The sequence below is a fragment of the Peromyscus leucopus genome, chromosome 3 (genome assembly GCF_004664715.2).
Source record: "Peromyscus leucopus breed LL Stock chromosome 3, UCI_PerLeu_2.1, whole genome shotgun sequence".
In the NCBI taxonomy this organism is placed as follows: Eukaryota; Metazoa; Chordata; class Mammalia; order Rodentia; family Cricetidae; genus Peromyscus; species Peromyscus leucopus.
The window spans coordinates 74,622,322-74,648,193 of record NC_051065.1 but is presented as its reverse complement, the minus strand read 5'-3'; the positions used below and the strand labels follow the sequence as shown (position 1 = coordinate 74,648,193).

Sequence of the window (25,872 nt, the reverse complement as noted above, 5' to 3'; positions counted from 1 at the left end):
TATGGCATGATCATGTAGTTTAGGTGGAGAAGCACTTGCACAAAGGAAGCTCATGAATCTGAGATGCCAGATCCAGGGAGGGTCATAGATGTGAACTAGCTCTTGATGCTCAGTAATAGGGCTGATTGCAGTGGGCTTTGCCGAGGTGAACCTTCAATAGCACTCAGTGTCTGCTGGCACCTGTTGGTTGCCATCTGTTTTTTTAGAGTCCATGCCCAGTGCCAAGGGGTGTTATGGATATCTCTATACTCTGGGTTCATAGGAAGGGGCGCTTATGTTAGAGCAATGGTTCTCAATCTGTAAGTCATGACCCTTTCACAGGGGTTGCACATCAGGTATTATGCATTAGATATTTCCATTATAATTCATAACAGTAACAAAAATCACAGTTATGAAGTAGCAACAAAAATAATTTTATGGTTGGGGGTCACCGCAACATGAGGAACTATATTATAGGGTGACAGCATTTGGAGGGTTGAGAATCCTGTGTTATTGTTTGATACAAAGGATGAGTAAGAATTCAATCAAGACCTTGTACTTATTATCAATATCCCTGATCCCCAAACCCTTAGGGCAGCCAAGGTTGTTGAGACTTTGTCCTCAAAAAGCACCTGTACTGTTACCCTGCCTGTGTCAACACATGTGGAAAAAAGATAGGATGGTCGATGTCTTGGGGTATTTCCTGTTGCTATGACAAAATATTTGGTACTCAGTAATTTACAAAGAATCAAGAGAATGATGTTGGCATCTGGTCCACATATTTCATGGTGGAAGGCCTCCCATGAAGAGACAGAGCCACTATGCAAACTGTAATCTCTATTCCTATAACCCCACCAATGTCATTGTGGAGGCCTCACCCTCAAAGTGTGGTGTAGTCTTCATTACCTCCCAAAGTCCCCGCTTCCCATCAACATTTAAATTCAGGGATTGATGTTTTAATGCATGAAAGCTGGGGGACAACTCTAAGTTTGGCAGTAGGTTCTGCAGCCCCCACAAAGTGGAGAGAGAGGCACCCTGCAGCTAGGTTGTTTCAAAGGCCAGATACTGACTTGCCAGCAAAATACTGCAAAAACCATTGCAGGTAAGGCAAAGAGTTTAGATTGATGGTGTTCTTGGGGGCATAATAGAAACATTATCATTTGGGGACAGATGTTGCACCCTGAGCTATGGAGGACACCAACACCTGCTCTATATTTTAATTGTAAGCACTCAGGGTCCATTCAAATGCTTCAAGCATTTAAATCCTCCGTGTTGGCAGGCTACTGCACCATCAGAAGAACACTCTCCCATGATCATTACACTTGAACATCCAATTTCTGACAAAACACAATTTAAAGAGGTCATTCAAAATCATTTGTTTGCAATTATCTCTGTTACTGAAATTACCTTCTGAACTAATCACCTGGGGAAACGTTAGATGGCTTCTTTTCCAAAAAATAACTGATCCTTTCAAAAGGTTGGAGAAACACCTCATCATTTTAAAATGCACTAGCTTTGCAGCTAGAGATATGGAAACTATTTTAAGCAGCATGAAAGGACTTGTTCCTAAGCAAGCTTGAGGCTTTCAGGAAAGCATCCAGTAGGTAAAATGTGAAGGACACTGGGATCTGCCTGGCAGCATTAGAAACGGGAGCAGGAGGATTGGAGGGGATAGCCCACATGGTAACATCCTTGGAAAGGAAGCCTGCACTGTGGTATGCATTTGTTAATCCCAGTGATGGGGAAGCAGAGACAGGGTGCTCACTTGGGCTCACTGCTCAGCCATCCTATCCCACATAAAGAGCTGTAGGTCAGTGAAAGACCCTGCCTTGGGGGTAAAGGTGTATAGCACTTGAGGAACACACACACACACACACACACACACACACACACACACACACACACAAATACATACAAATCCATGCACACACACAAATGAAAGAAGTTAATGTGCTCACCAAAGCAAAGGGAACAAGGCACAGCCCCTAGGTTATATATATATTTAGGCACAGACAGCTTAGTTATGGAGGACACATTTAATTATCAGGGAAATGGAGAATTGAATCTTGACTTGCACAGTTCCATTCTGGGAGGTTCTTTGAGACTCCATTCTGGACATGGTGCTATACCTTTCAGAGTTACCATCAAGGACTGAAGAGCATATGAAAAGCACCGGGAACAGGAATGGCCCCGGTGGTGCTTGACAAGAGGGAGCTGCCTTTTAAACACAGTGGAGAGGGAGGTTGGCCATGTGTAGCAGGGTTAAAGCACTGACTGTGACAGTGTCAACTCAATGAAGCTCACACATTCAGTCTCAGAGTTGTGCTGTTCATGGACCAACTGATGTGATGGAGAAATCTGATTTGAAGTTACATTGGTCATGGTCAACTTGAGTAAATGATCCCAGGCTGTTTTTCTCATTGGCTTTTTTTTTTTTAACCCCAAAGGACTCAAATTTTGAGGAAAGCTGCCTTCTATGGGTATTTGAATATATATTGTTAGGAAATAAGATAAGGTTTAGGTTATATAATCCAACCTGAATTACAAAGTTCTGTAGACTCCATGTTGGTTAGGAAAAACTTAGTCAATACTTTGTATCATTTTCTGGATCAAACATCATTTCCACCCTAAAATTTAAGGGTGCAACAATTGATAAGCAGGGTCTATATTTAGTAATTTCCACACAGTATTTAATACTTTTTACATATTCATTTCCTGCTAATGGAATAATGTGTGTAGATCACAAGTGCTGAACTATTTAAAATATATATGAAGAAGAGAATAAAATCATTCTACCCTATCTAGATGTCAGTAACTCTTGCTCTGAACCAATCTAGTTTTGCTCAGCTATGCAAAGAGATGGTAAACTTACCCCCACAAATCAATTTTATAATACAACGCCACTTACATTCTACTCTTTTTTTTCCTACCTTGGACTTTTTTCCCTGATGCTGAATATTCTGATGTAATGTTGTCTAGGATATAATCATTGAGATATTCCTCTATTACTTAGTGTTAGGGTTCCAGGTCATTATTGCATGTAATAAAATTATAAATATAAATAAGATTCTTCTGACAACAGAGATCAAAACTTCAAAAAATTTTGATGCTAAATTCATCACTAGCATTTTTTTCAAAACCAAATTTTCTCTCTCAGATGCAAGAACAGTGAAACTACCCATTTCTCTCTACTATTATCTCCCATTAGGATGTCCGCATTCTTATTGTTGAGTCATAATAATTTTTGAATACTAAGGATAATATTTTAGTTGTCAAAGTATCCTTCTTTAAGTTTCTTTATTGGACAATGAGTCTCAATAAATGTGATAATATATCACATATGATATATAGTGAAAATCTTTGCATTTGCTGAGAAATCCATTTTTGCTTGCTTATCAGCACTCAGCTTTTGTTGAATACTGTGAAGTTCTCAGCCTGGTGATTAGAACAGTGTTGTGTCCCATTCAGCTTAACTTTGCACATTTCTTTTTACATTTATTTTTGTATATGAGTGTTTTGCCTGTATATGTATGTGCACCATGTGTGTGCCTGGTGTCCTCAGAGATCAGAAGAGAGTATTAGGTTCCCTCATGCTGGAGTTAGGGATGGTTGTAGACCAAGATGTGATCCTCTGTGAGAGCAAAAACACTTTTAACCACTGAACTAACTCTCCAGCCCATTATATTATTTCTAAATAATGCCTCAATTTTCATCTTTAACATTTATTTCTATTCTAATAATAAGCTTTGCAATTTCATTGACACATTTTCCTCAATTTTGGATTTTTGATATTGATTTACATTTTCTATCCGTGAGTATACATAGGGCACTGCTCTAAGGACACCTTCTGAGCTCTTCGGTGCCCTCAGTGCTCTCTGTGGCCTCAGTGCCTTCCTTGTTTCTGTATGGAGCATAACTGAGAGATTATTATGTGCTTATGTCAGCCAGTTAGATTCTTATCTCTTGCCTCGTGTTCATATTCCCATCCTCTCTCTCCATCTCTCTTTCTTTCCTGTTTAAATCAGCAGTTCAGAGTAGATCAAGGGATAAGTAGCCCAGTTGTATTTCCATTAAGGAATCTATAGGGTCATTGCATACAGAGGAAACTGAGTAAAGATTCAAGTGAATTCTTGAGACTGTATAAGCATCTAGTGTGAGCAGCCCCAGATCTTGTGTGAGAAGTGTAATTTACCAAGGACTCTGCCACACCCTAACTCTTCAGCTGCTTTCCATTGGTTACTTTCATGATGAGCTACATCAACCCCAGATGGGTTGAAAGAGAAGCAAAAGAAAACATACCATAGAGTTTACAGCCTACAAATCAAGAAGCCTTGGGATGCCAAGGAGTCTAGATCTAAGACCTGATTAATGACTTCTTTGTATCCATGCCATTACTGAAACATGTGGGTCCATGCCGATTGACAGTGTCTCACTGACTTGTTTTCACTGTAGGTTGATGGTCTCTATAGCAATAAATTCACCCTAAGAATAAATATAAGGGAACATGATTGCAGTGGGAATGTGATTTAGTCTAATATGTGTTTGCTGTTGTCTCTCAGTCTTCAGTAGCATCTCCTTGTGTACTCTGTGGCTGATGACACTCTCACAAGCCAGAGGCAGAAGGTGAATAGACAAGCCAAAGGGCATTGTTGGGCCATGGCTAGAACTTACTAGAAGGTTATTGCAGAGAAGGAATTCATACTGTGGGCCAGGCTCATATCTGATTTGATCATGTTGTAATAAGAGCTATCATTTTTTAACTTAAAATAACTTTTCCACATCAGCTACACTTGAGAAAACACAGATTTGCCTCTGAAATGTTCCACCCCCTTCTTCTCAGTTGATTTTCTACATCCCCCATGAAAAATTGGTCTGACTCAGTTGTCAAATGAGTTTTTCTTTCTAAGATACTAGTGTATGCTCTTCCATAGTAAAGTACGATTTAATAGCTTCAGATTTCATTTAAATGATTTTCAACTTGGAGATATTTTGAGTTGGAAGTTTGCCATGTACTCATTAATGATTCTGTGAAGGTGGCCATAACTAATCTTCTCTGATAGTGCATTCTAAATATGAATTACTCTGCCTCCCCTTGCTTCTGTTTCCCTCTATATAATAAAAAGACATCTTTTTGAAAAAAATAGCAAAATAAAATATACTGTGATATAACAAAAGCTATCACACTGGAATTGGACAAGACAAACAAAGAAGGAGAAGGTGCAAACTTCAGAGACCTACATATTGTCACGTTCAGGGACCCCACACAAACACTAAACAGGAAGCCATAATATATATGTAGAGAACCTGCGGCAGAGCTGTGCATGCCCTGTGCATGCTGCCCCTGTCTCTGTGAGTTATGTGCATCGATCCTATTGATTTAGAGGGCCTCGTTCCTTTGGAGTCCTCCATCCCCTCTGGCTCTTACACTCTTTCCTGCCTCCTCTTCTGTTAGTTTCCCTGAGCCCTGAGGGGAGGGATTTGATAGAGACATCCCTTTTAGGGCTGAGTGTTCCAAGGTCTTTCACTCTCGGCATATCATCTGGCTGTGGGTCTCTGTATTTGTTTCAAAATATTGCAGGAGGAAGCTTCTCTGATGATGGCTGAGAAAGGCACTGATCTATGAGAACAGGAAAAAATAGTCATCTTTTTACTTGCCTATATTAAGTTAAGGAAGCTAATGTTTGTCAAATATTACTTTCAGAATAGGACCAGAGAGTCTGTACGTTTTGGTGTTGTATCAATCTAAGATTCTAGGTTACACTGATAGTTCATATAAATCATATGCATGGGCAGTATGTCACGGTTTTATCAAAACCTTCAGGAGCACATGATGTGTGCAATACACTATGCCAAATAGTGATGAGTGTGACATTTGTCCTGCCCTCAAAACACCTATCAGGAAGTCTGAATGAATGTCCTAGGACTGCCCCTCTTCCTCCATGCTTGGCAACCTACTGGGAATGTCCACCCACCATCTCCTAAGGGCATTCTTCCATTTTTTAGTTTACATTTTTATGGAAGTCAGAAGTTGTATTGTGCTAGTTTGGGATATGATTGTTATTTTTTAAAAAAATATTTTATACCCTTTCATTGTAAATTGTAAATATATCTTGTTGAGGAGAAGCATGTCATAACACACTAAGTGGTGAATGCTTAGACTTTACATCCTAGCTTCTCAGTACTTGTTATGGGCCAAGATTACCCAAGAAGCATTTGAAATATCCTATGTGTATCCATCTCCTTTTAGAATCTGATTAAATTTGCTGGAGATGAGGCTGAGTCATTGATTTGGATGAGAGAATGAATGAGTTATCAGATGGATGGATTGCTGGATCAATGAAATGATGAATAAAAATGTCGTGCTGTATTAAAGAAGACCTGGAATAAACAAGTACGAGGGCCTGGAAAGTTAAAAAAAAAAAAAGCTAGGCATCCTGAGCATCTACAAAATGATTGTCACAGAGTATTGTCAGCCCACCAATCTAGGCCAAAATGGAACTTGGAGTGCTTTTGCAGCTAATACAAAAAGAAATATCGGATGCACAGGCTCTCTGGTGTCCATTAGATTAAAGCAATCATATTGTGTGAAAACAGCTCAAAGACCAAAACTAACCCGAGAGGAAGACAGAAGACCCCTGGTAATGAGCGAGAAGGAGTTTGTCACTCATCTAGAGAGAAATTCTATAATGCTTTTCATAGAGGAGGCTGAAAATGTCAGAAATGTCTTTAGAGTGAGCTCCATGGGACAAATCCCTAGAACTTACAGAGGATTTGGCTGTGTAAGTGGCCTTTCATACATGTTCTCTACAGCCCAGACCTGCTGTTTGCCCTCTAGCCTCCATGATCTGATCTGTGCCTGTCCTAGGTCATTTGAGCATTTTATCTATGACTAACTCCTTGCCAAATCTCCTTTGGGCCAGTTCAACACCCACATACAAAACAAGCATGTTTCTATCATGGCCTCCATGTTGTCTAATTTCTCTAATGAATGCTATAGTTCCTACAGATGATTTTCTAGTCAGCTTCTCATCATTCAGGATTTGGTCAAATTCTGTCTTCTCAAGAAAGCCTTCTCCACCCCTCTGTTTAAAGCTACCTGTGCTGACTATGTCCCGTCCTCTCCTGTCTCTTTATATTCAGTTCTTGCAATATGCTTTCAATATCCAAAATTATCTCCATTTGTTTACTTAATTATAATCTTCTTCATGGTTCTGTCATGCTTGTTGTCATATCCCCAGGATCTAAAATTGTTCTTGACAATATAGCTGCTCAGTAAGTACCAGCTGAATGAATGAGCCAATCTTTCCATAAATATTTGATGCATGCACTTGTACTATATTTTCATTAAGCACAGAGTCAATCAACTCCATTAGAAAGAATATGGATACTCAGTAAAAGGGAGGACCCAGGACAGGTTTCTGGCCAAACTGAAGGCTACCCCTCATCCTGAGGACAGTTGAGTACCTTGGGATTCGGGCTTTGCTTTTAGTTTTATGAGGTTTAACTCACCTCTTCCTACTTTTTAATTCACAGACTCTGGCTTGAGTTTATAGTCTTCTAATGACTGTCATTTTCTCTGACTTATTGTTCCATAGTCAGTTGTTAATGTTTAGGCTTTAGGTTCTAAGCAAACCTCATTAAATGTCATATTATTTCTTTGACTGTGGTTGGGGGAAAGTGTCTCTCAGCCTCGATTTTCATACCCATAAAATAGGATCGTAAAATAGTTTAATGATGACCAGAAACAACTTTTGAAGATTGCTGAGCATAGTGCCTGGCATGAGGACATATTCACTAGAGGCTATCAGCAGTAAGAACAGCAGTGTGCATGCCATCGCTGTTATATTGCCATTATGATCTCTGGACCCCACCTCTAACTCAATACTTTCAGATGTGATCTGTCTTATTGATATCCTAAATACACATGTCACTCTGACTTAAATGAATCAAGACTATATCCAACACTCTCAATAGACCTCTTAGGTCATTTTAGTGTACTAGTTCTCATGAGCATCATTGTTGCTGATTACTTTTCCAAAAAGGCTGTTTTCCTAACGATAGACCTCTCTTTCTCTTCCCTCATCTCTGTGGATACAGAAGAGAAAGCCAAGAAGGAAGCTGAGGAGAAGGATCGTCTGGCTGCTGAGGAAAAGCAAAAGGAATTGGAAGCCCAAAGCCAAACTGAAAAAGGCACATCCAGCAAAGCTGAGAAAAAGACTTCAGGAGAAACAAAAAGTCAAGTCAATGGAGCTCGTACAAACAAGGGGAAGAACCCCAAAGGTGACAAGGCAGGAGAAAAACAGCAGAATGGTGAGAAGGGGCTGCCTTTGAATGACTCTCTTTGTGGTGATAATGATGTGACAAACAGAAACTGGTGACACTCTCCCTTTGCTGGCAGCTTGCAAGGTTCCATGTTCCTCCAGAGATCCAGTCAGGATCCCATCCTATGGCCACCAGCTTAGCTCTGCCTTTCTCTCTGAAAAGTACACACCTCTCTGACCCTTTCCTGATGCCCTGGAGATGCTCACAAGTGATGCACAGTCCTATGGACAAGTCCAGCACTGCCTGGATTGCTAACTTCTAAAATGAGTAGAGGAAAGTCAACCTCCCAAATAAATATTCCATCCCTTTAACCAGGCCAGGCTCTCGTCAGCAGGGGACCAAAGTATGTGTCTGTACATTGACATGGACCTAAGCACACACACTGGGTGACAAGTCAGCCTGGTTTGGCTGTAGATGAAGACCTCCTGAGATACAGGTTTCCAGTTCTAAAATCAAAATGGTCCAGGCAAACTGAGGGCAATGAGCCACCAATATTTTCTGACAGTTGTTGGGTTCTTATATTTAATGCAATAAACAAACATTTATTTAACAACTCTCTGTCAAACTCTATATTAGGTCTGGGGAATTTAGGAATGGAAAGGGTATGGGTAGCCTGTGATGTTGTGTGGATATAGACACCCTCACATGTGATTCTAAAGGAATGTGTACATGATGCCGAGATGAGAGAGTGTAAAGTAGCAGGTAAAATTCCTAAGAGTCCTGCACAAAGGAAGAGATTGCTGTTAGTAGCTGAGTTAGTGAGATGAGAAAAGTATCTGAGATGTCTTCAGAAGGGGATAGTTTCTGGTTTTTCAAAGTTTTCGTTTGTGGGTCAGGTAGGGGAGAGACTTTTCAGCTGGAGAGATTAAGGTATGTGTCAAGGCATGGAATCAGCTCCCATGGACAGGTTACAGATGGGCAGGAAGTTCTGTTCCTGCCACTTGCCGACGGCAGACTCTGACTGAATAACAGGGCACCTTTGCACACAGATCTGGAGTCAAGTTAAAATCCTGTTCCTTCAATCTTCTTGGAGAACTTAGTTAGAATATATAACAGTTCTGCCTTTGTATAAAATACATATAAAACCTGTTCAGATCTTCAGTCTCTTGTGAGAGTTCAGTAATAATCATGGTAGCTAAGCCAGTGAGAGACTCTGCCTCAAAACACAAGGTTGATGGTGCTTAAGGAACACTCAAGGCTGAGCTCTGGTCTCCACAGGTATATGCGCATACATGTGCATCCATGTACATACATGCACATACACGTCCACACAGGTACACATACAAATTCTAACATTGTAGACAAGGTTCCATGTTACAGATGGGAAAATTGAAACTCAGAAATTAAAGGACTTAAGTAGTCATCAAGCAGAAATGCTTGGCTTTGGGGAACCCCCATTCTCTGTTTTATAGCCAGCTCTTGCTTACTATCTGCCAAGCCCAGCACTGTTAGGAAGAGGTGGAGATCAGAGGAATGTCAAGCCCTGTCTGCTGTGTAGAAGACAGGGATGGTACATGCTTTCTGTAATGGGCCAGATGCTAAATCCCTTTGACTCCACAGCCCCTGTGCTTTCTGTCACAGCTATTCAACATAGTCCTCAGCTAAGGACGGCTCATGAACACGTAAGTTAGGTTGTAGTCCCGCAGGACTTTATCTTTGGACATTGGAATTTGAATATAATCTAATATTCATGCCACATATCAACCTTTTGTAGATATAAAAGTCATTTTTAGTGTGTGGATCATACAAAACCAGGCAGTGAAGTCATGAGACCTAGATTTCCAGCCCTTGGTGTAGTTGTTGAGAGGAACCATGAATCCAAACACCTACCACACACACACACACACACACACACACACACACACACACACACACACTGTCAGCAGGTTGTCAACTCTACAAAGAGTTGGAGAGCAGGGGGAATATCAATTAATGTTTATTATTTGAGAACCTGAAAGGCACAAATCAGGAGACTGAATCTTGAATCAGGGGATCTTGGTGTCATGACCATGTTGTAAAGTGGGTGGCAGTCTACCATTTTCCTTCCAATTTAAGTATGGAATGAGGAGTGGGAGAAAAATCAATTTAGAACAATAATAAGAACGGCTGGGGTAGTTGGGGACTTGGCTGCAGCAGCCTAATTAAGATGATTTAGAGCTGCCCAGAAGGTGCCTTCATCTCATTTATTGAAAATCAGTTCACATCTGCCACGATTTTATGTACAGCCCATGGGAAGTCATCTAATGGGTTCTGCTCTGAGAGTGTTAGCAAACAGACATGTGTCACTTTCTCAGAACACGTCTATGTGGACCACAAAGGTGTTTTCTAGGTTAGGGCTGAAGGATATTGGCTAGCGGTCCCCTTTGATGGTTAAAGGAGCCTCTAAATCTTGGTTTTCACCAAAGCAACTTCTCTGTGAGCCTCCTCAGCCCAGCTAAGAAGACAGGCTGTGTGTTGCTTGTCTGCCCCCTCCACACACTTCTGCTACAGAGAGAGCTCTGACTCAGAGCAACCTGACAGAGAAGTGAGGTACATGAAAGTTCATGTGGGGAAGATGGACTGTCGAAAACTGCCAGCGATTAATTTAACCACAGGACCTGAGGTGCTCATTCCATCTCTAACGTTCTTCAACAGGGACAGCTGGATTGTTCCATAGGAATTACAAAGGAACTCTTTCTGGTTCACTGGTGGTTCAGAGGATACTAATCATGTCCCCCACCTAAGACAATCCTGAACAGACTCTAAATACCTTTCTTAATCCTTCCAGCCAATCTGTCCATCCCATTTCAGAATTAAGAATTAAAGCAAACCTTATGAGTTAGTTGATTTCTAAGGTAACTTCAGATTTGTCAAACTAACTGTATATTCTCTATAAAATATATCACAGCCAAAAAGAGCCTAAAATTATCCTACTATTACCATTTCTTCCTAGATCTATAAGCAAAAGGCCTTTAAAATGAAAACAGTACTAGAGAGTCTGAAATCTGAAATGTGAGTGTCACAGGAAGATACAGGAGAGCTGGGCCTCTGGAATCAGACCCATCCATGTGGCCTGTTAATGCTTCACTGGGACTGATGAAACATGCCTGGGGCCAATTCCCTGCAAATCAGCTAGAGCACAGTTACTTTGTAGGAGCACCAGTGGTCACTTGTTCAAAAACATTTTCAGACAGGTAGCTTCGAGCAGATCTATAGTGGCTGCCAGGTGTAGTTTGCCACCAGAGGAAGATGGAGATGTCATGCTAGGGTAGAAGGTAAGGTCAGAATCGTCGTGTTTGAAACATGTGCTGGTGGCAGGCACCTGGGCAATGTTTGTTCTTCTGGCTACAGTGCTACCAAGGGATGTCTCCACATGGAAAACATCCTCCAGCACTAGGTGAGTTGATAGCTCCCTGACTTGCTGAAGGAGTCTGTGATGCATCCCTTCACTCTCCACTGTGGTTCCTTCCCACTGGGGTTGTTATAAGACTTCATTGCGGAGATTGTGTACAAAGCACTTGGCACACTGCAGCACACACTGAAAAAGGATAAAAATTCTTCACTTGTACATATCCTGCTACCTCAGCTCACTGCAAAACTTATTGCTAGGATCCCCTTGATTCTGTGACTATGTTGTATTTGAGTAATAAGGTATTCCTGGCTGTGTGCAGGTGAAAAAGAAAGGTGCCTTTGGTAAAACTGGTAAGAAAAATATCGAACCCTTGGAAATCAGGCTGGTACAAAGCACCTCTCCTTCCTGTTGAATATTATTCCAGTCATGAAGCAGATCGCCAACAGTGACATTCTCAACAAGGGGTAACTCCTTGTTGTATAGCAGGCCACATAGGAAATATTCAAAGGCTGTCTGTCTCTGCCACGCCCATTCAACTATGTTCTTACAAAGTGAAACTACCACAGACAATATATAGATATGGGTAAGTCATGTGACAAGTGCCAATAACATGTCATTGGCTCTAACAGGTGACTGACCAGATTGGTCCATAGCCTGCTGACCCACAGTTTTGGAGAATACAAGGGTGTTTAAATTTGCTTTTTGTTACTTGATTCATATAATGATAAGGTTATTTGCTAGATAAGAGATTCTGACTTGTACTGAAGATTGCCTGGAGGTCATGCACATTATTCTTTGGTTATTAACACTTTGTCTATTACCTAAAAGCCATGTTTTACACACTTCTAAGATGCTCATAAATACCCACTTCCTTGGGTGCTCTTAGGATCATTTTGTTTTCTCTCTTTCCCTCATCAATGAGTTATGTACATTCTTTACATGTGTTTGCTCACATTTGTGAGAGTAGTATTTTTAACTTTGGAAAATGATATTTTGACAAGCTCATTAATTAGAATAACACTTTTAGCTGTCTTAGGATAGGGACCACTGCCTTTGAGCAGTACACCACAATTACATTTAGGACTTAAATGGCTCAGGTGCATCTGTCCACTGGCCTGTATGTAAAGTAGACATTATTATCCTCATTCTGCAGATAAGAAACTAAAACATAACTATTAATTAACACAGTTAACTAGCTATTAATTAGTATAACTTACTTGTGTTCCAGCTTTTCCCTTACTTCACAGCCTAACAACACAACTGAATGGCCTTTCTTAGAAAAATAGCATTCACTGAAGTACAACCCTGTTTGAGTGGATATTTTAGTTTTAATTTCTGACTGTAATCTGATTTCCAGAACCTATCACGTGGTTACAAACAACGCTGATACCAGGGTGTGTGCTCCCTCACACCTCTGTGCTGCACTGTGTGTCCCATCCTGACAGGGTTGAACCGTTTCTACCTCCTCAGCTGCACGCACTCAGTTTGTCACGCTTTTTGTTTTCAGGTGACTTGAAAGACGGGAAAAATAAGGCAGACAAGAAGGATCACTCCGGCACCGGAAATGATTCAAAGAAAACAGATGGTAAGAGTGTCATTGTCATCACCATTTCCATAGAGTGTGCAGCTACTGCGAACTTGTTAGCATTGTGCTAGGAGGGAAGCAGTGCTGTTAATGCGTCCTCACATTCCACCCTGAATGAGACCTCATTGCATTGAAAGAGCACCATCCTCTCTCTGCAGTAAGTTACAACCCCCCACTGTGTCTTTTCTCTCCAGCATACTTTCTCATCACAAATGCTTCCTGTATGCCCCCCTTTCCACCTGACATTCTTTATTGCAAACTTCATATAAAACTTGATTCTAGACTTGCTGACTGCAGTTCAGTAGACTAACACACATTGCTAATATATGAGCTTGGAACCATTGATTGCACGACATAAATAGGATATGTTTAATGTTTTCAGTTTTCACATTTTTTTCTCTTGAATGAGTTATTACTTTTGGTAAAAAATAAACATGAGGATCTGTTCAGTGTTGGGTTGGGAATCAAAATACACTTTCTTAGACTCCAGTTTTCACTAGCATGAACAAGTATTGAAGACAGTGACAATGCAGGATCAAATGGCATGAACCTACAGTGTCATGAATGGGTCTGCAGTGCAGTGCACATCATGAATGAACTTGTAGTATAGAACAGCTTCATGAATGAGTAAATGGGCCTACAATGTCATGAATGGGCCTTAAGTGTTAGAAATGGGCCTGTTGTCCAAGGCATTCAATCAATGAGCCTGTGGTGTCATGAATAGACCTGTTATGTGATATATTTTATGGGTCCACCTTTAACTTTACATTAACATCCAAAAGCTGGAAGTTGCAATTACATTACCCTCTCAGCTTGGAATTCCTAGATGGTGCCATCTACCCTCACCTGTTATACAAATTTCATTGTTTCATTGTAACCCAGTCTTTTCCTGATCACCCCTTCATGCATGGGCATAATATTCAGATAAAGGGAGCTTCTAGGAAGTGGTTTTTGTGAAGGGTGCCATATTTGCTTTGCATTTTATCCCTCTTATGACATTCTGTTTAATGATAAGCTCTTTGTTGAATAGTTTGGATAGAATGTCTTAGAAGAACTAATGCTGGGTAAACAAATTGAGGAATAAAAAGAAATTTAAGAGCAACAATTTAAATACATATTAAAAGGCATTAAGAATGGATTTGATCAAAATATATTGTATACTTAGATGAAATTCTCAAACAAGTAATAATACATTTTGAAAAAGAAATAAGAAGTTCAAGGTCATCCTTGGATTCAGGATGGTCCTGGGCCACATGAGACAAAGTTTCAAAAAATAAATGGAGGCTGGAGCAATGGTAGAGCAGTTAAGACCACTTGTTGCTCTTGAAGAGGACCAGGGTTTGATTTCCAGCACCCACATGTTGGTACACAACCATATACAATTCCAGTTCCAGGAGCAAGACACCCTCTTCTGCCATCTCCAGGTACTGCATGGATGTGGCACATGCATATATTTGTAGGCAAAACAGCCAAACACATAAAATAATAAAAGTAAAAGAATTAGGGGAAGGTGTCAGCCCCCTTGCTGTAGCCATGATGGCACCTGTCTTTGCTTTCATATGTAAAATTTGTTCTTAAACTGCTTTTTAAAAATGCAATCAGAAAACTCACCCAGGTGTCTTATCATATAATACCTAGGGAACTCACACCTGTAATTCCTCACCAGAAATTTCATGCAACCAGAAATCACTTGCCTAATGAGTGAACACTCCTTGAATAATTATGACTAAGAGGTGAATTGTGCAGAAATAAAATGCAATTCAAAATGGTCACTTCTTAGCTATACTCTCTATGGGAAAAATTGCTCAAATACCAGAGGCTCTTTGTCAGGTATCATCAGACCAAGTCAAGGCTATTGACTCACCACGGAAATTGCTCTGTGGAGGAACAATGTCTGCTTAAAGCCAGCACTCAGACACCTGCTCCATCCTGCATTTAACAACTGACCATGCTCCCCCATATGAGTTCCTACCGCATAAAAGCCTAAAATCAAATCAATCCCCTAATTTTTAATATGGAAGCTTGAACTTCATAGGTATCATCATCATCATCATCATCATCATCATCATCATCATCATTGCCATTATTATACTGAAGATCAAACCCAGGGGCTGTGCATGCTACCCAAGAGTTCTACAAATAAGTTGTCTCCCAATCCTCATTTAGTTGTTTTTAACTAACTGGCATGATGCCATTACAGGTGCATTGTGGGTTGAATTTGATCATCATAAAGCCTTCTTATTTTAACTGTGCCCTTAAACTGAATTATTCCCAAATATTTAAAAGAATTGAATTGATTGGTTCAGTGATTAAAATAAGTTCTAAGTTCTCTGGAACCAATAAGCAGAAAAGGTGATTGCTTTATGAACAGGATCCTTGCTCTGATGTTACAATGAACTGGCTGCAGTAAACAATGACAAGCCCTGCCCTCTGTCCCTGTCATCCACCTGTGACACCAACCTGCACCTGCCTCAAGAGGGACTCAGTATGCCATGTGCTTGTAGGCTTGTAGGAAAACAGGCTGAATGTGTTTCAAGTCCTGTGTCACTGCTTTGGAATCAGCAAGACTAAAAGCATTAAGCTTTGGAGACTTGATGCTATTTTCATTTAAAATCGTTACCAAGACTGAAACCATTTCTTGGTAGGATGAAGTGGAAAAAAATTTGAGGATTTTCACTTCTGCTTTCCTTTTGGTCATCAAAGCCCTCTATTGAAAGGAAATATATTGATCAGTACTTAGGTTGACTTATAATATGGAAATAACATTAGAAATATTTTTCTTTACTGGGTCTTATTGTGTATGATAACCAGGGGGAGTTGACTGAATTTATCAGTGACCTTCCTTCCATTCTTACTTCTGAGGACCACTGGAGCCTGTAACATGGAGTATCCTGGTATCTGTTTCTACCTTTGGGATGCACCTGATAGAAAGAGGGAGCCTGGGCCATCTTATGTGCCGGGTGTCCTGGCAATGAGGCTCCCCTGCAGCATCCTTTTGGTCTCCTTTTTGGACAGATATGTTGCTGTCTTCTTTTAGTCGTTTTTGATTGTTTTCCTGGTCCTAAATCTTAATGAAACTTTGCTGTCTTTAAGGCAGATGTTCTCAAATGTTTTGATTCTCTTAAGAATTTTTCTTCACCGTATTGTCACAAACTTTATATTCTGTAAATGTGTCTTCAGATCATATGATATGTAAAATAGGTCAAAATGACAGAAGTCTGGGAACTCTTGCTGATAACCAACCTTTTTTCCCATACCCAAGTTGGCATTGCTACAGCTAGGACCTGGAATCCTTTCTAATTACTTTAAAATTAGCCCTTATTAGCTTCAGTGCTCAGCTTATTTTCAATACTCCGCACTATTACACATTCCATAAAAATAAACATTCTGAGGTTATTTTCCACAAATAGCTAAGCCCTCTCTCTCTCTCTCTCTCTCTCTCTCTCTCTCTCTCTCTCTCTCTCTCTCTCTTATATATATATATCTTTACAGGAGGGAAGCATACATCCTCCTCAGAGGCTAATACTATATCTTACTTTGCGAAAGTATTTTGTTGTAGCCTTTTATGTATTGGAAGAGAAAGTAGACATTTCTTTAATAACTGAATTGCCCTTAGCATGAGAATCCAGCATGGGTTGTTCTCCATGAATGCAGAGGGCCAAAACATCTGGAGTGCTCTGGGTCCCAATTAAGATAACTCATCGTGACAACACATGTTCTGATTAATATCCTATTCCCTTAGCCATTTGTCCATGAAAGCTCCTTTGACCTCATTAAACAAACTGACAGTGAGTGAAGGCTGTGCTTCAGGATAAAGAAGCATGAAATGGTTGTTTTCTGAAAGCATTTTGCAATCTTGTTTTCTCAAGTACTTTAGGTCATGTCTAAACAGACTCCAATGTCCCTTCCGGTGAACGGAAGGGAGAGTTGCAATGTTATTTCAGGTGCTTGCCATGCATCAGGACAGTGTTTCACCCCTGAGACTCTACTCAGCTGTGTTGCCTAAACATTTTTATTGGTATACATCACCGTTGCTTTCTAATTAATTTTGGAATCTATTCTGAACATTGACCAAACAATAAGTGTGTCTGTGAGCTCACTTATGCAGAAATCTGCTTTTGTTGGTTTGAGGATGGCTTTAGGGAAACCTATGGACCAATATGGATGTTAGTGGGCATATGGAGACTTGGAAAACCTCTTTGCTTATTTTAGTGATGGACTTCCCTCTTAGGATCAGTGAAACACAGGGCCTGTGCTTACTCATGGCTTTAGCCTTGATGAGTCATGGTGAATCAGACCTATCAACTCTTTAAGAGCCAACACTCACCACAGATCGATGCATTGTGAATATAATTTTAGGCTGAATCAATGGTAGATTATGGAGCAGAAGGTGGTGTGTGGCACCCATTTATTTTCCCCTGTAGACTTTTGCTTTGGAAGTTTATAACCTAGTGTATATACACTGTATATATGTGTTGTAGGATGTAAGATTAATGGGTTTAAAAAATTAAATTGTGTTACAGGAAGGAAAATATCTAGCACCCATTCATGCTTTTGGCCCAGCTGCTTAGAACCCAGTCCCTTATCAAATAACCACACAGTTAAAACATCAAACAAAAGCCTAGTGCATGTTCTTTGTTAAGGGTAAAATTAAATCTTTTCAACAAGTTTATCTTACACTTATCGATATATAAACTTTCATTGTTTCATTTTTTTCTTCTTGGAATTTTATTACACTCTTGATATATCATTATATTTGTTTGATATATCATTATATATTATATTGGCTTGACAGAGAAAATAAAAATAAAATTTTTTACACTTTTAATTAAAATGTAATTATATCGACACTTCCCTGTTCCTCTCTCCAGGTCCTCCCATGTCACCTCCCTTCAACTTTTCTCATGTCCCCATCCCACTCTCAAATTGATAGCCTCTTTTTCTTTGATTATTAGTATTGCATGTATATTATATAAGTGTGTATATACATATGTACAAATATGTAAGTACAACCTGCTACTTCCATTTTTGTTGTTTGTATGCACATCGTTTCAGGGCTGACAATATTGCATGGGGCTGAGAACTTATCCATGGGAGAGGGCAGTTCTCCATCTCTCAGCAGTCATTAATTGCCTGAATTTTTTTGTCTAGGAATGGGGCCACATGATCTTGGAGTCTTTTTGCGTTGGCATATCTATGGATATTATGATTATTCAGGTCTTGTTTATGTACCCATTTCTAATAGAGGTGATCACACTGCAGACTTCCTGGGATTCCAACACTTACTACAACTTTTCTTACTTTTTCCGTGATGTTCCCTGAGCCATAGATGCAGGAACTGTGTTGCAGATTTATCTGTTGGGACTGGGTACCCCACAAACAATTGATCTTTGCATTGTTACAGTTGTAGTTTTCTGTGGATAGTCTTTATTTTCTGTAAAGAGAAGCTGCTTTGATGAGTGCCAATAGTGACACTTACCTGTGGGTATAAAAATAAGATGTAGAATGTTGTCAAGGAATTATGCTGATGTACCAAGTGGCAAATAGTACATTCTTTTCTAAGATCCATGATCTAACTAGCCCCAGGGAGTTGGCTAGATATCTATGAACAGGTATGATTTTCCTCATGTTAAGTAGACCTCAAATCCACTGTTGGTTATCATGAATATGTGAGTGCCACTATTGTACCTTTAGGAATATCTTGCCATGGTGTTCATTGTTGTGGTTCATAGGTGTCATAATCTGGGAAGGACTGTTTAATTACTTCCATTCCTTTGCATCTTCATAGTACTTTCTGGTAGTATGGAAGCTAGACTACAGGAAGTAGGCTTTCAGGTTAGATCCAGCTTGAATAATCTAAGTCCTGTGTCCTAAGTGAGTGCTGTCTTCAGCAATAGGTACTTATATTCAACCTGTAAGAGGCATCCAAGAGCAACAGCAATAACCTATAGTTTGGGGAGTCGTCTGGACTATCCTGACCAGGAGGTCCTTGTGGCTGGTATTGGGATTTTGAATAGTCTGTAGTTCTTACAGGGAACATTGTCAGCCCAAGTGGCATAACTTTGTGTGTGTGTGTGGGGGGGGGGGTAGAAAATGATTCCTTGAGGCTTTATCAAGCAACCTTGGTGCTGTTTGTTCCTCCTTCTCTTTCTGTATTTACCTTCCTCCTAGTTAGGGCCTCCTCCTCCTATTTCTGTTTCCCCTTTAATATCATCTGTATCTTGCTATTCCCCTTCCAAGTATCCCCATGGTCCCTTTTACTTTCCTGGCTCTGTAGTAACTCCATATTATACACTTTCATCTGAAGATTTGGAACTAGGTATCACAGATGAGAGAGAATATGCTATGTTTGTCTTTCTGGGTCTGGGTTACCTCATCCAATATAAACATTTCTAGGTCCATCTATTTAACTTCAAATTTCGTGATTTTATTTTTCTTCACAGCTGAATAGTATTCCCCAAATGTATAGATACTGCATTTTGTTATACATTCATTGGGGAACATTTAAGTTGTTTCCATTTCCTGGCTATTGTAAATAGGGTATTTATGAACATTGCTGAGCAAGTATCTGTGGAGTAGGATGTTGACTCTTTTGGGTATCTGCCAAAGACAGCTGTAGCTGGATCATATCATAGGTTTATTTTTAGTTTTTTTGACCATTCTCTATACCAATTTCCAGAGTGGCTACACCAATTCACATTCTGACAAACAGTGAATAAATAGTCTTTTCCCCCCACAGCCTCACTAGCATTTGGTGTCGGTTGTTCTGTTCATCTTATCCATCCTGACTGGGGTGAGATGAAATCTCAGAGTTGTTTTAATTTGCATCTCCCTCATTGCTAAGGATGATGAACTTCTTTTTTAAGGGATTTTATAGACATTTTTCTTTCTTCTACTGAGAATTTTCTGTTTAGATCCAGTGGTAGTTTGAATGTAATTGGCCCCCACAAGCTCATATCTAGTGACACTATTAGGAGGTGTGGCCTGATTAAAGTAGGTGTGGCCTTATTGGAGGAAGTGTGTCACTGTGGGGATGGGCTTTCAGGTCTCCTATGCTCAAAATATGCCTGGTTCAGTTCACTTCCTGTTGCCTTTGCATCAAGATGTAGAATTCTCATTTCCTTCTCTAGCAGCATGTCTGCCTGCGTGTTGCCATGTCCCACCATGATGATAATGGATTAAACTTCTGCCAACCCAATCAAATGTTTTTCTTTATAAGAGCTGCTATGGTCATGGTGTTTCTTTACAGCAATAGAAACCCTAAGACACTCCCAACCCATTTTGTAATTGGGTCATTTGTTTCCTGAAATCTTTGTTTTTTAAGTTTTTAGTATATTCTGGATATTAATCCTTTATATCAGATATGTAGCTGATAAGAGTTCTCTTCCATTCTGTGGGTTTCTTCTTTATTTGATTGATTGCTTCTTTAGCTGTATAGAAGCTTTTTAGTTTTACAAGTTCCCATTTGTTAATTGTTGGCCTTAATCTCTGAAGAAATGGAGTCCTATTCAGAAAATCCCTTCCTATACCTATATCTTGCCTATCTTTTCTTCTAGCAGTTTTAGCATTTCAGGTTTCAAATTGAGATCTTTGCCCCATTTGGAGATAATTTTTGTGCAGGATGGTAAGTATAGAACTAAATTCATTCTTCAGCATGTGAACATCCAATTATCCTAGCATCATTTGTTGATGATACTTTTTATAAATATCAAATGGCTGGAGTTTCATGCACTCATGTTAGGGTTTTCTATTTTGTTCCATTGGTCTACACGTCTGTTTTTGTGGCAGTACCATATTGGTTTTATTACTATAGCTCTTAAAGTTTATCTCAAGATATTTTATTGAATTTGATGCTAACTTAACTTGTTGATTGTTTCTAGAAGCTTCCTTGTGGAATTTCTTGCATCTGTTATATATAATGTCATGTCATGTGCAAATAGGTATAATTTAACTTATTTTCCTGTCTGTATCCTTTAATTTCCTTCTATTTCCATATTTCTCTGGCTAGTCTTTCTGTAACTATATTGAAAAAAAAAGTGGAGATAGTGGACAGCCCTGTCTCATTCCTGATTTTAATGAGATTGCTTCAAGTTTTTCTCCATTTATGATGATTTTTGGCTGTGTGTTTATCATATGTAGCATTTATTATATTGAGGTATGTTCCCTCCAGGCCTACTCACTCTAGGTCTTTTATCATGAAAGGATGTTGGATTTTGTCAAAGGCTTTTCTTGCATCTATTGAGATAACCATGTGGTTTTTATCTTTAATCCCATTTATGTGATTGTTATATTTATTGGCTTATATGTGTTGAACCATCCCTGCATTTCTGGGATAAAGCTAGCCTGATCATAGTGGATGATTTTCTTGGCATGTGCCTGCACACAGTTTGTTAGTATTTTATTGAGGATTTTTACATCTCTGTTCATCAGGCATATTTGTCTGTTGTCTTGCTTGCTTGCTTGCTTGTTTATTTGTTCGTTTGCTTGTAATTGTCTTTACCTCTCTGGGTATTAGAGTAATACTGGCTTCATAGGATGAATTTTGGATTGTTCCCTTGTTTATAGTTTTTGAATTTAAGAAGTATCATTTATAGTGCTTTGAAAATCTGGTAGAACTCTGTTGGGTGAATTCATCTGCATGTGAGCTTTTTTATCTGGAAGGCTTTTACTTTCCAGTCTCATTCTTTGCTATGGAACTGTTTAGGTTGTTGTTATCTTCTTGGTTTAACTTTGGTAGCTTGGAGAAATCAAGAGATTCATCTATCTCTTACATTTTCTAACTTATTGGAGCAAAAGTTTTAATAATATTCTTTCTTTGGTGTCTGTTGTAATGTTTCCCTGTTCAGTTTTGATTCTATGAATTTGGGTACTCTGTTTCTTTTGGTTAGTTGGGCCAACAGTTTGCTGTTCTTATCTTCTCAAAGAACCATTTCTTACATTCAGTGATTGTTTGCATGTGTTCTTTGTTTCTATTTTATTAATTTCTACTTTGACTTTTATTATTCCCTTCAATCTACTGAGTTTGAACTTGGTTTGTTCTTTTGCTTTTGCCAAATTTTTGTGTTACACCATTAACTCATTCACTTGTGCTCTTTCTGACATTTTAATGTAGTCACTTAGGGCTATAAATTTCTCTTGTAGAGATGCTTTCAATCTGTCCCTGGAGTTTTATTGTTTTGTGTTTTTATTTTAATTTAATTCCAAGAATATTTTGACTTACTTCTTCTTTAACCTAGTCATCCCTCAGTAATAAGTTGTTTAATCTCCATGAGTCTATACACTTACTAGAGTTTTGTTTGCTGTTGGTTTTAAGTTTTATTGCATAATGGTTGGCTAGAATACCTGGAATCATTTTAATTTGTCTGCATCTATTAAGGTTTATTTTGTGTCAGAGTGTGGTCCATAGTAAAGAAGCTTCTACGTGCTGCTGAATAGAATGCATATTCTTTAGTGTTTGGATAGAATAGTCTCTAGATATCTTTTAGGTCCATTTGATGTAAAATGTCATATAATTCTGAGGGTTCTCTCTCTCTCTTTTTTTTGGTCCTATATGTATTGTGTAGCTGGAGAGTTTTCTCCCCAGGTCCTGCCAAGCCCTGGCAGCTCCTTAGCCCACTTATAAAATAAACATACAGACACTTATATTATTTAAACTGCTTTGCCATTAGCTCAAGCCTGTCATTGTCTAGCTCTTACTCTTATATTCAGCCCATTTCTATTAATCTATACTTTGCCATGTGGCTCGTGGCTTACTGATACCTTACATCTTCCTTGTCCTAGTGGCAGCTGCAGGCAGTCTCCTCCTTCCCTTCCTGTTCCCTTAATTCTCCTCTGTTAGTCCTGCCTATACTTCCTGTCTGGCTACTGGCCAATAAGTGTTTTATTTATTAATATATTTGCCATACAGAACATCCCACAGCACTTCCCCCCCCCCTTTTTTTTTAAAGGAAGGTTTTAACTTTTACATAGTAAAATTACAGATAACAAAACAATTATCAAGCAAGAATTACAGTTATAATCTCTAGTCTATTTATAATAACTAGTCTATTTGGCAAAATTAAAGAAGATATCTTATATCTTATATTTGTGAGTCTAAGATTTCATATCTAACTTATCTTTTATCATAACTAAGGAAAATTATAACTATCTAGCTTCAACTACATCAAAGACCTCAGAAGGATATAATATTACCTGAGAAATGGGAGAATGCTGCAAGCAACTTCCGGGGTCTTGCAGGGTAGATAGAGACAGCTGGAAGCCTGGGCAGTTATCCAAAGTTCTCTTGTAAAGTTGGGGCATCTGTCTTTAGCCCACAGGGCTAGAGTCTCTCAGTCATTTTTTTCTGTGTCCTGTAGAATGTCTGGCAGTTTTCTCTGTGAAGCAGGAACCTAAAGGAACATTTTGCCAAGCAAAGTTCAGTGGTCACCTTTCCATGGGTCTTGTATGTCCAGTCGATCAAGCAGTCCAGGCAAGAACAGTTTCTTGTCCAAATGGCTATTTTTGCCAAGGTGAAGATAAACTCCATATGTAGTGTCTTCGATGCCCATCCTCCTCTCTGAAGTAAATCAGTGCTGCCAGAAGCAGACATGTCTCACTGTCCAGAAAGTCTAAATTTTTAAAAATATTTTAAATGCCACATTCTGTAGATCTTTGAAGTATTTGAAGATTACCTGTCTATCTGAAATATATTTATGCATACCTAGAAAACTTAACTAACATGCTACAAGTTTGACTATCATAGAAGACTAATTATCTGTATTTTTAATTATTCATTACAATCTAAATGAGTTACATAAACATAATACCTTAAACAAGCTTAGAAATATACACACAGTATAACAAAATTAACTTTAAATTTGTATCAATAAACTAAAATCCATAGCAATATAAAACATTTTAAACAAGTTGTTGCTCTTTAAAATAGGTTCAGCAATTTACCCTTTTATCCTATCATATCTATATCATATCCCCCCCTTTTTTTTCGAAAGAGATCCTATTTATAATCAACCTGTTTTAAATAAAAATATTGGTTTTTCTCGGTCCCACACCAGAGGGCTCTTCTGATTTGGTACACAAGAATCTCTTAACCTTTTTTTTTTTTTTTTTTTAAGCAATATGTCTGGGTTTAGAGAGGGGGTGAGCCAATTTTATCTCCAAAGTCAGCTTGGTATATTTGGGAATTTGGGCGTAGCTTCTCTTACTACTTCCTGCTGAAGGGGGGCACTGTATCTTATGGGGACACAAAGAAAATTTGAGGATTATGGAGTAGTCTGTGAGGGTGTATCGTCTAAGCCAGTTGCCTTGAAATGGTTCTAGATGTTGGATCATCTGGGCCATGGTGTCATCGGAGACCTTTCAGGTGGTCTTGACTGGTCAAACCTGATGTATCTTAATCTGGAACAAATACATAGCCTCTGGGTTTCTGTGGAAACAAAAGCAGAGCCTCCTTTTTAAAGCAACATATCCTTATATCCAAATTTTGAAGTCAACGTACCTTTAAAGTATACATTTTGGCATAACTCAACAGCTTTTACAGTCAAATGTTTTTCTTCAGTTACGAATATCAAAAAAACATAATCCAGATTCTCTGTGTGATAGCCATCTTTATGTGGCTTATTACAATTACTGTTTCTTTAAAGACTTTATTTTAAAAAAACTGTCTATTTGTTTATATAACTGTGTATTTTCCTTTTTCTCTCTCTTTCAAGCCTATGTACATTTTTACATACATTGTAAACTATTCCATCTAAATCAGTCTTATTGTGAACCTATTGCTTTAAACTGCAGCATTCTAAGACTGAAATGGCACTGTGGCTGCTGGCTCCACCCACTTCAGCTTCCCTACATGGCGGTGGTATGTTTTCTGCCAGCTCTGGGAGCCATCAACTCTCAGAAATAGTGGGTCTATGCTATTAGAGCAGTGTGTAGCCCAGAAACCTCTTTTTGTTTTGTACTAGCAAAGGCTAAATCCACCATGCAGCTTAATGTGCCACTTGCAGAGGCCTTATTCCAGCCATACTGCAGGTCGAGCAAGCATGCCAGGAACCCAACATAGTAGATAGTCAAACACGCAGGCTGCTGATAACTTGAAAGGGACAACTAAGAACTGTTTTTAGCTTCGTTTTAGAATCTTTTTACTCAGGTTTTAGGTGGAAACTCTTGCAAACACGTTGGGTGCCATTTGTAGCTGGAGAGTTTTTTCTCTGGGTCCCGCCAAGTCCCGGCAGTTCCTTAGCCCACTTATGAAATAAACATACAGACACTTATATTATTTAAACTGCTTGGCCATTAGCTCAAGCCTATAATTGTCTAGCTCTTACTCTTATGTTCAGTCCATTTCTATTAATCTATACTTTGCCACGTGGCTCATGGCTTACTGGTGCCTTACATCTTCCTTGTCTTGGCAGCAGCTGCAGGCAGTCTCCTCCTTCCCTTCCTGTTCCCTTAATTCTCCTCTGTTAGTCCTGCCTATACTTCCTGTCTGGCTACTGGCCAATAAGTGTTTTATTTATTAATATATTTGCCATACAGAACATCCCACAGCAGTATTGGAGAAGGTGGAATGTTGAAGTCACTTAATATTATTGAGTTTGTGTTATCTTTGTTTCCATTAGTATGCTTTTTATGAAATTGAATGTTCCAGAGTATGATACAT

The 25,872-nt window shown here is 39.1% G+C and overlaps 1 protein-coding gene across 5 annotated transcripts in view; it reads left to right on the top strand.

Moving 5' to 3' along the window:
• Positions 1-25,872, top strand: part of Pde1c (phosphodiesterase 1C) — a 413,422-nt gene that overhangs the window by 338,581 nt on the left and 48,969 nt on the right. For all 5 annotated transcript variants that reach the window (XM_028864090.2, XM_028864093.2, XM_028864092.2 and 2 more), the window contains 2 exons: positions 8,077-8,289; positions 13,140-13,217. In XM_028864090.2, coding sequence (XP_028719923.1) covers positions 8,077-8,289; positions 13,140-13,217 — 291 coding nt within the window. The remainder of the gene's footprint in view (positions 1-8,076; positions 8,290-13,139; positions 13,218-25,872) is intronic.